At 42.5% G+C, this 13589-nt stretch overlaps 1 protein-coding gene across 2 annotated transcripts in view; it reads right to left on the minus strand.

Annotated features, from left to right (window-relative positions):
- Positions 1-13589, minus strand: part of ENOX1 (ecto-NOX disulfide-thiol exchanger 1) — a 309422-nt gene that overhangs the window by 35902 nt on the left and 259931 nt on the right. For both annotated transcript variants that reach the window (XM_007468621.1, XM_007468620.1), the window contains exon 13: positions 1539-1641. In XM_007468621.1, coding sequence (XP_007468683.1) covers positions 1539-1641 — 103 coding nt within the window. The remainder of the gene's footprint in view (positions 1-1538; positions 1642-13589) is intronic.

The following is a 13589-nucleotide window of genomic DNA, read 5'->3' on the forward strand; positions in this document are numbered from 1 at the left end:
ATAGAAGAAAGTTGCTAACTACATACAGGTTCATTTTGGGTTCCTGGAACTGATAGCACATCAGCATGTCTGATGAAATTTGTGCACGGCATGTTATCACAGCTGTATATCATCACAGAGGAAAAAAAATAATTGGTTTTCCTTGGAGTAGCTCTAAGTTGATGTCATATTCAATAACCTTGTAGTTGAAAAAATCTATAGATGATGGATGAAGTTGGGACTATCTTTTGAATTTAATTCCTCCTGTGCTAGCTTCTGCAGGACCTGACGTACCTGGCATTTTGAGGTGAGTGCATGCAATACTTAGGAACTGCAACCAGGCGGTACTTCTGCCAGATAACGAACCACAGAAGAACAGTTTGTCTCATGTGTACGACAGCCTCGTTCCTCACTCTTAATCATGCCACAGAGGAGCCAGGCTAAACCTGGAAGCTAACACTGGGGTCAGTGCCAAGGTGTAGCTTGAATCAACGCTGTGCATCAGGGAGTGAAGCTGGTGGCTTCTCCTTCTCTGGATTTGAGAACTCTGGAGACGGCCTTAAATATACAGGCTTCGAAGGTGGGGTCCCAGGCACGGTACCACCACAGCCCCACTGAGAAGACTTCCTTATGAGACTAGGTACTGCTTTTGTATACGCTGACCCATATCAAGTGGGGACAGGGTTGGATTGGGAGTTTGGGGTTAGCAGATGCAAACTGGTATATACAGGATGGATAAACAACAAGGTTCTACTGTACAGCACAGGGGACTATATTCAATATCCTGTGATAAACCATCGTGGAAAAGAATATGAAAAAGAATGTATACATATATGTATAACTGAGTCACTTTTCTGTACAGCAGTAATTAACACAACATTGTAATGCAACTATATTTCGATGAAAAATAAATAAATAAGAAAAGAGAGAATATTTGGAGCTCTCTCTGGTCCTGACAAAGAAAAAGCCAACTTAGATATATTTCGTGGGGCAACTGAACATGTTTAGGTGAACAGCAACTTCCTTGCTTTCCCCTTCCTTAGTGGCCAGCTCGTCTTATTTATCTTGGATAAATGAGTCCAGACTTGGGCAGGGAAGCCTGGCTAGACTGTCCTAGATTGGCCTAGCACTGTAGTCTAGATGTCCCTGTATCATCGGCATTTCAGGTTTGGCCTTGGGACTGACCTCAGGACGTGGCCGCTCCTGAGCCTGGGGATCTGGCTTGGTGTGGAACTTTTGAACTGAACTCAACCTGGCGTCCAGTTGTGTCCACATTTTGAAATTCAGATTTATAACATGTGAAATGCAGGTTAATCTGTTTTCCTTGTACCCAGTTTTATGTTGGATAACCAACTAATACACATAGTTACAGAAGAGCAAAGTCCCCACTGGCTTGCATGCCCCTAATTTGAAATGTGTGTAATACGATCTTGATGAAGTTAACCCCACCTCTGACAAAGCTCTTAAATCATCAACAAGTTGGAGGTGAATTACTTAAATATTGTTTAAGTGAATTATTACCTACGAGAGAACAGATGAGGAAAACAGAATTTCCTTACCGATCAGCAGAGCTTCTTTCTCTGATTTTAAGCCTTGGCTTCTTTTCTCAATATTGTTCTCTCGGTCTTGGTTGACCAATGCGACTGTCAACACATTAATTTCCTATAAAGTTAAAAAACAAAAACATATAGGTGTTTATGTAGATTCTGTGCATTCCAACAAAAGCCACCAGGTCTTTTAAACTCTATAAAAGAGGTCATCACTTCCATTTATAACTGAAGATCAACTTTTATAAGTGATCGATCTATTTGCCCAAGAGTAGAAAAGTAATTCTAAAACTTAGCCTCCTAGCTACTGCTCCCAGCAAACTAAGTAACTCTTTGCAAAAGTGGCACATTTTGTGCAATTATCTTACGTTTTTTAATCCATGTTTCGATAAAACTGTTAGCAAAAACTATTTGACTTTAGCTACTTTAACAAAGTTTTTATTTCAAATATGAAAAAATTTCCTGAAAAGCATATACAGACTCATTTATAATACTATGCAAGTAATTTGTGTGAGTGTGTGGGGAAACAGGGCCTGTTGGGAAGGTGAGATAGAACTGCTGTTAGGAGTGTTTAAGGTGAGTAAGTCTATGTCCTTATACATAACTGCAAAAGGTAGATAAAGCAAACGTTGGTAAATCGTTTTCTCTGGAAAGTAGAAATGAAGAATTGTACAGCAAGCCAGTATGTGAAACATTGAGGCTCGACTATTTTTAGTTCTTTTAGTATTTTTTTTTTCTTTTTTGCGGTACGCGGGCCTCTCACTGTTGTGGCCTCTCCCGTTGCGGAGCACAGGCTCCGGACGCGCAGGCTCAGCGGCCATGGCTCACGGGCCCAGCCGCTCCGCGGCATGTGGGATCCTCCCGGACCGGGGCACGAACCCGTGTCCCCTGCATCGGCAGGCGGACTCTCAACCACTGCGCCACCAGGGAAGCCCTCTTTTAGTATTTTAAATTTAAAAACAGAGAAAAAGATTCAACTCATATTCTCCCAGACTTGATATCAGGACTCAAAATGGAGAGTGATTTAATAGGACATCAAATTTAATGATCAGAGACCTGCATATATAGGATGGTAGAATCATTAGGGTAGTGGAATCTCATTGGAGGGAAATTTCTCACTTAAGGTAGGCCTTAAAGAAGGACTAGCACATTGGACAAAGAGTTAAGGATACTGTTTCCATTAGATGATAAGGACTCTGTCAGAAGGACAAAGGGTAGGTAGGGAGGGACAAAGGACAACTTAGATGGTTTGGCAGGTGTTCCCAGGACTGGAACTGGTTACAGGATAGATATTTAGCTAGTTTATATAAATTAACAAAGTTGGCCAGATAAAAGAATATAGGAAATTATTGGGAGCATTTTGAGCATGTAAAGATTTTACCTGAAGGCATTCAAATTAAGACTGGTCCAAGGCAAGTCGAGCCAGTTAGACTTAAAAGAACATTAGAAAGATGCTCTTATACTTCTAAAAAGGGATCTTGGGAAGCAGTCCCAGTAGAAACACAATCCAGAACTTGAGAACGACAAACCCAAAGGTGTATGTAGATGGGATCAGAAATATTTTATAAAGAGAAGTCACAGGGAATTCCTTCTGTGATGAACTAACATATGAATGTGTTTTAAGGGCTTGAAGAGGTATAGGAGGAGATAGAGCAGAAGGGGAACTCTCATTTCCATTATAGTCAAAGGTGTGTCCATAAAAAGTATTAACTAGGATGATGATTGTATTATTTAAGAAAAATATAAATAATGAAGCTCATGGTTGAGTGGAAACGGTCTCTCCAGGAAGGGGTGATCTGTTAACAGCCTGGATGATAACTGGGGCCAAATGAAATTACTGAGGAGAGTTTAGCAGACAACAGGCCCACATTAATTGCCAACACTGAGTGGTGTCCTGAGGCCATCACACAGTTAAGGATCCAGGTTTATTAAGGAAAATGAACCACAGAGGGCAGGCAGCACACCAGGAGCCAGCAAGAGATGGCAAGGGCAGGCCAGACTAAGCCTAGTCAAGGTGCTGTAAGGCACCTGTCCCCATGTCCAAAGCTGGAGTCATAAAGAAAGGGCACTTTGATCAGGCTCCAGCAGGTGCTACTGGATCAACAAGTCTACAAGGAGCCAGATAGGGCTTACCAGTGACTGTTACTTTGATGATGTTTTAGGGTTGGCTACGTGAGGATGGAAAACTAAGAGTCTGTGGAAATATTTCTTGAGACTGAATATCGCAGCCTATGCTCTGCCGACCACAAATGGTGCGTTCCTGCATGGTCATCGTTTGTGACCATGGAGTAGACACACCTCTCTGCCAGGCTCCGACAGCAAGCAGTCCAGCAGGCCTGGCCCAACAGAGAACCAAGGCTTGGCAGATGGTTCAGCCTTTGGGTACCACTGTGAGTTCTGTCCAGGGTGGAGATGTTGCTGCTTTTCTGACTCCCCCGGAGAGAGAAGAACTCTGCCAGGAAGCGGTACAAGACTTAAGCTCATCAGGCAGGTTCCAGTTACAATTGCATATTGTAATAAGGTGGCTTCAGGAGCCTACAGAAGGGGAACTCTCATTTCCATTATAGTCAAAGGTGTGCCCAAGCATGTAAACGAGAGACTTGGGTCTTTAACATCATTTAGTGAAGTGGACCAACTTGTGACCATTCAAAAGCGTTACTACTGACTAAGCGTCCTAGAGCCTAAGCCTGCCTCAGGCATGATATAAAAGCTCAGACCCTTCAGAAAGAGACAGACAAATACCATATGATATCACTTATCTGTGGAATCTAAAATATGACACAAATGAACTTATCTATGAAACAGACTCACAGACATAGAGATCAGACTTGTAGTTACCAAGGGGGAAGGGAGGAACTGAGGGAGGGGTGGAGTGGGAGTCTGGGATTAGCAGATGCAAACTGTTATTTATAGGATGGATAAACAACTGAGGTCCTACTGTACAGCACTGGGAACTATATTCAATATCCTGTGATAAACCATAATGGAAAAGAATATGAAAAAGTGTGTGTGTGTGTGTGTGTGTGTGTGTGTGTACACACACACACACACACACACATATACATATATATGTATAACAGAAGCACTTTGCTGTACAGCAAAAATTAACATTGTAAATCAACTATACTTTAATAAAATAAATTTTTTAAAAAGTTCAGACTATTGCTGACGGAGTCACAGAATTAATGAGATGGGTCAATGCTTTTGTTATACATTTTGCTAGAGACATAATTTAAAGTTAATATGGGTGTGTTTTAAGGGTTAGAAGACAGGACAGTAGTTTTAGATAGCCACTTGATGTGCTGTGCTTTTATCTTTTTCCACTATAACAAAAAAGGCGAGGAGTATTGTAATGACTCATGACTCACTGGTTCCTTAGAGAAGTAAAATTAATTTGATTTGTCTGTATTTGTAGTAGAGCTGTTTAATTTAACAAGAGAATTACAGTTATTAGTAGGTGGCGAGTTTGGGGTTGTCTTCAAAGTAGATATAAGCAATATCCGTACCCTCTTTTTGTGTTTTCATTTAGTTAAATTATCGTCCAATGCCTGTCAAAAGAGCTCTATCATTGTAACTGGTTAAAGGGAGTACACAGAGAGAAGGTGGAACTAAATAATTCCCCAAGTCAAACCCTTCTTGCATTTAAGCTAAGCCTATTTTTACTTTCAGCCACTCAATAAATATTTATGCTGCATAACATATATTACATGCCTACCACCTGCCAAGGAACGCTACGTTTTAAATGATACTGAGTCTAAAAGTGGCAAGAGGTGCATGCTTACCAGCAAGCAATTCTTATAAAAGGTCTGTAAGAAAGCTTACAGGAAATGTCAGTAGATGGAGCTGGAGAAGCAGGTGGACCCGGATAAGGAGCTTGGATTTTACCTGGAAGGCTTAATGAGTGAAGAGTGTTCAACACAGGAGTTACAGGAACAAGTCTGCATTTTAGGATACTGGTTTGCAGGAGGTGGAAGTAGGGGCAGGGATGCCAGGTTAGAGCCTATTGCAATCGTCTATTTAATTCTGACCTTTTTATAACGAGGGTAGAACCCAAGTCAGTGATGTGCAGAAGGCGAAACATAAGAGATATTTAAGAGGGAGAACTAAAAAAAATCCGATGACCTGGTGGATGAGGAAAATGTTGAGAATGACTAAGTGCCTCCGTGAAAAGGAAAATAGAGAAAGAAGCAAGTATGGGTGAAGATAATTTGTCCAAATTTGAACTTAAAGTTTCTACGGCACATTGTCAAGATATCTCAGAGAAAGTAGGATCCACAGGTTTTTGAACTTAGAAGCAAGGCCCTGACAGCTCTTTTATGGCCCATTTCTCAAGTTAGTGTTTGTAGCACACAACCCTGATGTCTCCTTCTGGGACAAAGAAAAGGCTTGCTTATTGCTTGATATAAAAGAGATGGCTCCCCCAAGCTCACTGTTCCTCTCCTATAACGTAATCCACTGTATGTTCAGGCTTCCATCTGGGCCCCTCTATGGGGGCATGATCAGCCTGTAAGATCCATGAGGATAAAGCTGGTGAAGCCAGGACCACTGTCTCGGGAGCACAGGATAGAACCTCAAATGGACGTCTGCCAAAACCTTTTCTGAGAACAACCCATCACAAAAGGGACAAATTGACCATATGGGAGCACATTTTCAAGGATATCAGAGGATATCTAGTTTGTGCCTCATCTCTAACTCTATAAATCCATGCTTCAAGTCTAAGTCCTGGTCCTACCTTAAGAGTTTCACATTCTCTACCCAGAATGTTCCAACTTATCTCTTCAGTAATTGGGGAACACCTTTTACCGGGATGTTGGATCGTAGTTTGAAAGACTTTGCCCCTTTCTTAAAAACTTCACTGTCTTTTGACTCATTCCTACCCCAAATCTCTGGAATATAGAAGGAAACTTTCATCATTAGAAACGTAAAATCAGTAGACTCTTTATCTTTTATCACATACACATCCTTTATCCTGATAGTTGTAATATGCCTTGAAGAATTACGTGTCTACTGGTGAAGGTGTTCCAGATGCTTAGAGATTGCAAACTGGACGTGGATCAGTGCAGATGGAGGTTATTAAGGACAAATTGTTAATGGTGTACAAAGTATACAGTAGGGAGGAAACATCAGGATGGCGATCAAGAGTTTCCGCACAGTGAGATCAATAGGATTATGAAATAGTATTCCAAAGGAAGTGGTGAGAACACCATTCACTTGACACAGTAAAAAGCACTGCAGACTAGAAAATGCACAATAAGTAACAATTCTGCACTTGGCAGGAGAATGAACAAGGTTATCTAATAAATCTTTTCTCAGTCTACCTTTTAACTCTAATTTCTGTGATACTTAGAAGGAATCATTAAAAGGCTGGAAGAAGAGGTTTTTCAATATCTGAAACGAGATATCATGCAGGTTTTTTTTAGGCTTCTTAAAGGTTAAGCTACTCAAAGGCAGAAATTTCCCCTCTAAGAGTCCTTGTCAATTACTTTAAGAAATGGTCAAAGTAATTTATCCATTTAGAAAAGCTCTTTTTAAATAATTTACTGAGCTAGAATTGTGCTTTGCTGTTGTTTTGTTTTTGTTCCCCTACACCTACCCAAGCCCCTAAGAACCAAGAATACGGTTTCTTCAGCCTGATAAAATCCTTCTGTTATTCCTTTCACTTCATTATTCCTGTGACCTGCTTAACTTTAGTGCTGTTCGCTTTCTGCTGCAAAGCTTCTCGAATACATGGTGCATACCCACTGTACCTACTGTCTCACCACCTGAAACCTCAGCTTTCTCATTAATCACCCGATGAAACTATCCTTTGAAAGATTTTCAGTGGCTATTTTCTCAGTCTTCGTACCATGTGATATTTGACATCACTGACTCTGCCCCCTTAAACCATCTGCCTCATTTGCTTCTGTTACATAAGAAGTCCTGGTCTTTTTCCTCCTAATTTTTTATTTCATCTTCACTGGCTTTTTTCTTCCCTCTGCTGGCCCAGTACACATGGATAAGAAGGTTACTTTCTCCTTTTATACTCTAACTTTGGTACTTTTGCCAAAGCTCAGTCACCACTTTTTCTTCTCTGTTTCCTTTGATCACAGTTCTTTCATTCTCACGGGTTCAACTATCGTCACACTTAACTCTTTAACTTCTGTTCCTTATCACCAACTGACCACTGGGTTTGTTTGCTTGAAATGATCACTTCCCATTTCAAATTCAGAATGAGAGGTGGTCATGAGGTGGTAGGGGACATACTACATGCTTAAGTTTTAGCCTTGGCTCCTCCACTAACAGTTAGTTGGCCTGGGGCAAGTTATGCAACATCTTTAAGCCTCAGATCAGTTGTCTAAAAATGAGGGTGCTGGGTAGGGTCCATCATCTCTGAATAATGCTTTACGGAACCCCATCAGCTCTACAGAGGTGACATGGAAGGTCCAAGGAGCGGATCGCTAGAATTCCCACTCCATTACTACTTGCTTCTGCTTTAGAATACAGGACTTCTATTTAAGGCTTCATTGAAAGGAATGTCCTTATTTTGAAAAATGTGTGAATCCAAGTCCTTCCTGATGTGGTGGTTCTTCTAAAATTCTATAATTTTATGGCTAAAGTCCAATTCACCTCACATGTCAGACTGCATTTTCTTCTAACTTTTCTGTTTCTACTAGTAGCACCGTCATTCTTCCACTTGTAGGCCTTTGATTCATTCTCTTCTATCCCCTAAGGCCTCTCTAGATCTGAATTCTATCAAGTATCTGTGAAATGTCTCTCATTCCCCTTCCCCATTTCCACGACCAGTGCTCTACTATCACTTCTCCTCGTTTCTTACTTGGACCACCCCAAGAACCTCCTACCTTGTCTATGCCTTTGGTTTCTTCCTCGTCCAGTCCACCTTACATGATATTACCCGATCAGTTTTCTACAAGGCCGCTTTCATCTTGTCAATCTCCAATTTAAAACTCTGATGCTTTCTGATAACCCAGAGGAAAAACTCCGATGCTTTCCAATAACCCATGGGAAAATCAGATTGAGCCTGGCATTCAGGTTCAATCCTACCAATACAGCCTATCTCCTTTAGATGTTCTGTCCAGATATGTTCATAGAAAGCTCTCTCCTTTTCTTCACCACCTCCTACATATATTTTTATACAGCACAAGTCCCATAGCTCTTAAGGGCATTTATTCCAGGCTATTTGTACATTTTCCTTATCTCAGCACATTTCCCCTGTCACTTCTGTGGCAGCTGGCCACTTATACATTTGGAATAAACTGAGTCACCTGTGTTTGTTTCCTCAACAAAACCGCCAACTCCTTTAGGGCACTCACCATATCCAAGCAAGTGAGACAGCATGGCCGAAAGGGATCCGTGTTCTAATTCTGTCACCATTATTTACGTACTAGATAACTTTAGGCAGGGTATCTCTGAACTTTCTTTTACATAAATCATGGATAATAACCTATACCTATCCCCCGGGGTGCTGTGAAGACCAAACGTCATATGTGACATGGTGCTTTTGAAAACTATAACCTTCCAGGAATATTGTGGCATGGATACAGCACAGGTACATAATAAATACTTGGGGTACTAAATCTAGGTGAGAATTCTGTATAAGACCCTGACTACAATTATATAAAAACATGTAGGCGAAAGTGATAAACTGTCATGGGATTCAAACTGTACATATTTTCTGTTTTCTAAATGTTTTGTGGCACTGTTTTCTGCTGCTATCCCTATACTTTAAAAAGAAATAAAAAGAAGCCAATGACAGGCAGATGCCATTTTGAAGAGCTATATGTAAGCACAGCCACTAGCTGACTAATTCACTGAGTAACGTACCAAACGACATCCTCCCCACACCACACACATATGAAATCTACCCTGTGGCCCTCCAAGGGCTGGCGGGCCCTATAGCTCCTAGTGCAAGGTGAGTGGGGCAGTTGTCAAGATGCGCATGGGAAAGATTCCTCACGTCACTTCCACCACCGTCACCGCCACACCATAAGGCCTTACTCTTAGACATCACACTCCATGGAATCAAGGGCTCCGTAGACTACGGTCAAGACGCCAGTTAGCCACCTCAGTATCCTTTACTCAGAATTTTTTCAGAGTACCCAAAGCAATCCATCAAGTGACAGGCCAGTCTCCACTAACCTTCAGGGATTCCTCGTAAGATTAGAACCATGGTCGGAGGAGGAAGGGGGATGGGGATACGTCTCACACTTTCCTTTATGAGCCAGTGACTGTCACATTGCAGGTGCCCAGTGGCTGATAAATGAAGGAACGGCCCACAGACAATGGCCAGGAATACTGAAAAAAAAAAATGATGGATTTGGACACAGAAGACTGGTTCTAACTGCCACTCGCTGTGTACCCTTGTTTCATGATTCCTGTTTGTAAAGAGAGGGATTTGAAGCAGATGAGCTCTACAGTGCCTTCTTGCTCCAATATTTCATCTCTGCTGTGTGCCCTTTTCCCTGACTTGGAGCTTCCCTTCAGAGTAAGGCAGCCAACTTGGTACCGACAAGGTTCACTTATCCTGGATTTCAGTGCCAATAAAATTAGAAGGAAGAGGAGAGGGAGGAAGAAAACATTTAAAAAGCAAATGGATGAGAAAAGGATTGATGAGAACGAGTAACTGAGTAAGCTTCAAAATTTCTTACAGTTCAAGGGAATGCAGGACCTCGGGAATTTTCTGCGGCTTAGAAGTCCCAAGGCCTCACTAATCTTACCAGTTGCTGAAGCTTGGTACTGCCAGTCCTGAGGGTCAGGGGTCCCCACCCACCTGTCCCTTTCCTCAGAAGCCTTTGATGTCCAGGGTCTGCAGAGGGGAGCCTCAGAGGCCCAACAGGCTTCAGCCTCAGAGAGACCATTTAAGAGCAGATGTGTGGAGCACCGGCCCTCAGCCAAGAGTCAGTGATTCATCACAACACTACTAGCACATTTTACACACTGGGATATGAGCCACCGCATTGGGCTTCAGTTGCTGGACTCAGACCCAGAGTGCATGCATTATGTCCTAAGACAACGCCAAGGTTTTCTAAGATTTCCACTTGCAAAGATTAAAATCAGTGAGAACTGGTTATGCATCATAAAAAGGACCCTTTAAAGGCTTCCCTGGTGGTGCAGTGATTAAGAATCCGCCTGCCAATGCAGGGGACACAGGTCTGAGCCCTGGTCCAGGAAGATCCCACGTGCCGCGGAGCAACTAAGCCCGTGCGCCACAGCTACTGAGCCTGCGCTCTAGAGCCCGTGAGCCACAACTACTGAGCCCGTGTGCCACAACTACTGAAGCCGGCGCGCCTAGAGCCCGTGCTCCGCAACAAGAGAAGCCACCGCAATGAGAAGCCCGCACACCACAGCAAAGAGTAGCCCCTGCTGTCCACAACTAGAGAAAGCCCGTGCACAGCAACAAAGACCCAACGCAGCCAAAAATAAATGAAGAAATAAATTTAATTTCAAAAAACCTTAAAAATAATAAAAAGGACCGTTTAAGAAAGAGAAAACTCACTGTGGTTTAGTTACCAGAGATATCCACGTAAAGCATTTCTCCTGGTGGCTTTCTTTTTAGATCACTCTTGGTTGTATTTATTTATTTTTTTTAAAATTATTTTTAATTAATTAATTAATTTTTGTCTGTGTTGGGTCTTCGTTTCTGCACGAGGGCTTCCTCTAGTTGTGGCGAGCGGGGGCCACTCTTCATCGCGGTGCGCGGGCCTCTCACTGTCGCGGCCTCTCTTGTTGCGGAGCACAGGCTCCAGACGCGCAGGCTCAGTAGTTGTGGCTCACAGGCCCAGTTGCTCCGCGGCATGTGGGATCTTCCCAGACCAGGGCTCGAACCCATGTCTCCTGCACTGGCAGGCAGATTCTCAACCCCTGCGCCACCAGGGAAGCCCCCTTGGTTGTATTTATTTAATAAACACATACAGTGCTTAATTTGTGCAGGTAGTATTATAAGAACTTTACAAATATGAACTCACCCAATCTTCCTAACAGCTCTAGGAGGTCAGTACATTTTACAGATGAAGAAAATGAGGAATGGAGAGGCCAAGGACTTGTCTAAGGTCACACAACTAGTAAGAAGCAGACTCGAGATGTGAACCGATGCTGTCTCACTCCAGACTCTTAACCACCATGCTGGGCTGCCTCTCTTGAATGGACTGTAATGTCAGCCTATTACAGTCCTTGTCAACTGAAAAATGCCTGTTGAGCAATGGGACGCCATCCCCTTCTGAGGGCTGCCAGCAGTCCGGGCCTCTTGGGGGGCCAGCAGGGGCTCCACGCTGGCTGATGAGTGGTGGCTCGGGTGCTATCGTGAACGCAAAGGGGAGCAGAGCAGAAAGGCAGCAGGGGCCTGGCCCAGGAGCAGTATTAGCTGGGACAGGCCTGGCTCTCTGCTGCTGTTAGGTGGTGACACCTTGTCCTTTGGCCAAGTGTGACTTGTAACCATGGTCCGTGCAACAGGCACGCAGTTTGGGAGATGTGTGCAGGGGAAAGCCGAGCTCGAGGCAGCGCTCCAAAGACCAAGTGAGGGCCATGGGCAGGACCGGCCAAGCAGGTGAAGAGACTTGGGCAAGGGGACCGGGGGAGCCCCAGCTATACCCCAAGTATGTGATAATAAAGCAGAACCACTGAGGTGACGGGATAAAAGAGAAAAGCGGGGGATACAGAAGCCATTCTAAAGGAAGAATGGACAGATTCTGTGTGTGAAGCAGAGGAAAGAAAGAATTAAAAAATTTTCAGCAAAGTCTGGACCACTAGCAGAATAATGATGCTAGAATCAGAGGTCACAAAGAATGAGAAGCACTGGCTCCAGTATTTCAGAAATACTGGATGTGAGGTCTTGGAAAGGTAGCTGGAAATATGGGTCATAGGCTCAGGATAGCATCTGGGCTGGCAGGGGCTCTCCAGCCCATCTGCCCTCTCTCCCCACTCCCGCCGGTAACAGGAGGAGTTGTCCTTGCCACCCTCAGAGTGTCTCTGCCTGGACTTCATGTGCCTGCTCTACCTGCAGTCATTTCTCTACAAAGAGACAGTGGCCTCAGTCGCTAGCCCAGTCCCCTGCACGTGGTAAATCTTCAACCAATATTGTCTGAAAGAATAAATGGTAGACTCCCGGTAATATTTGTTGAATGAATCTGTTATTACCCAGAGAGGATAAACTTCATAGGTGAGACCGACTGGCAGTCACAGGATCTGGTCAGTACCCTTGGCTGGGAGTGATTTCCCAGAAGTCTAGGAGGACTACATATAATGGAGAGGGAAAAAAACAATGCAGTCGCTTTGGGTATTTTACATTCTTCTGGTCCCTAAATGTATTTGATGTAGCATCATTTTAAAGTAAAATAATTTCTTTACTACTTTAGATTTAGACAGTAAAAAGTTAACTTTGAGTTTGTATCTATTATTAGTGCTTTCAATATGTTTTAAAATTAAATATTAATTTTTTTGGAGACCATAATATAAGCTTATAAACTTTTCCCTTTCTTTTCCTTTTTAAAATTTAAGACAATTCTCTAGTTCATGTTAATTCTTTTCTTTTTAACATCTTTATTGGAGTATAACTGCTTTACAATGGTGTTAGTTTCTGCTTTATACCAAAGTGAATCAGCTATACATATACATATATCCCCATATCCCCTCCCACTTGCATCTCCCTCCCACCCTCCCTATCCCACCCCTCTAGGTGGTCACAAAGCACCGAGCTGATCTCCCTGTGCTATGCGGCTGCTTCCCACTAGCTAGCTATTTTACATTTGGCAATGTATACAGGTCCATGCCACGTTAATTCTTCATAATAACGTTTCTTGGTTTTCTCTTTACAAATATATATACTGGAAGAAAATTTACAGAATATAGATTTTAAAAATTAACTGGAATTCTACTGCTCAGATATAAGCACTATTAACATTCAGATATTTACCTTTCATATTTTATATATAACCCTCCTCCCACATACTCATATATATAGTATTATGTAATATATATACACACACATGAATGTATATATATATATATATATATATATATATATATATATATATATATGTGTGTGTGTGTGTGTGTGTGTATATATATATA

Source organism: Lipotes vexillifer, unplaced genomic scaffold (genome assembly GCF_000442215.2).
Source record: "Lipotes vexillifer unplaced genomic scaffold, Lipotes_vexillifer_v1.1 scaffold479, whole genome shotgun sequence".
In the NCBI taxonomy this organism is placed as follows: domain Eukaryota; kingdom Metazoa; phylum Chordata; class Mammalia; order Artiodactyla; family Lipotidae; genus Lipotes; species Lipotes vexillifer.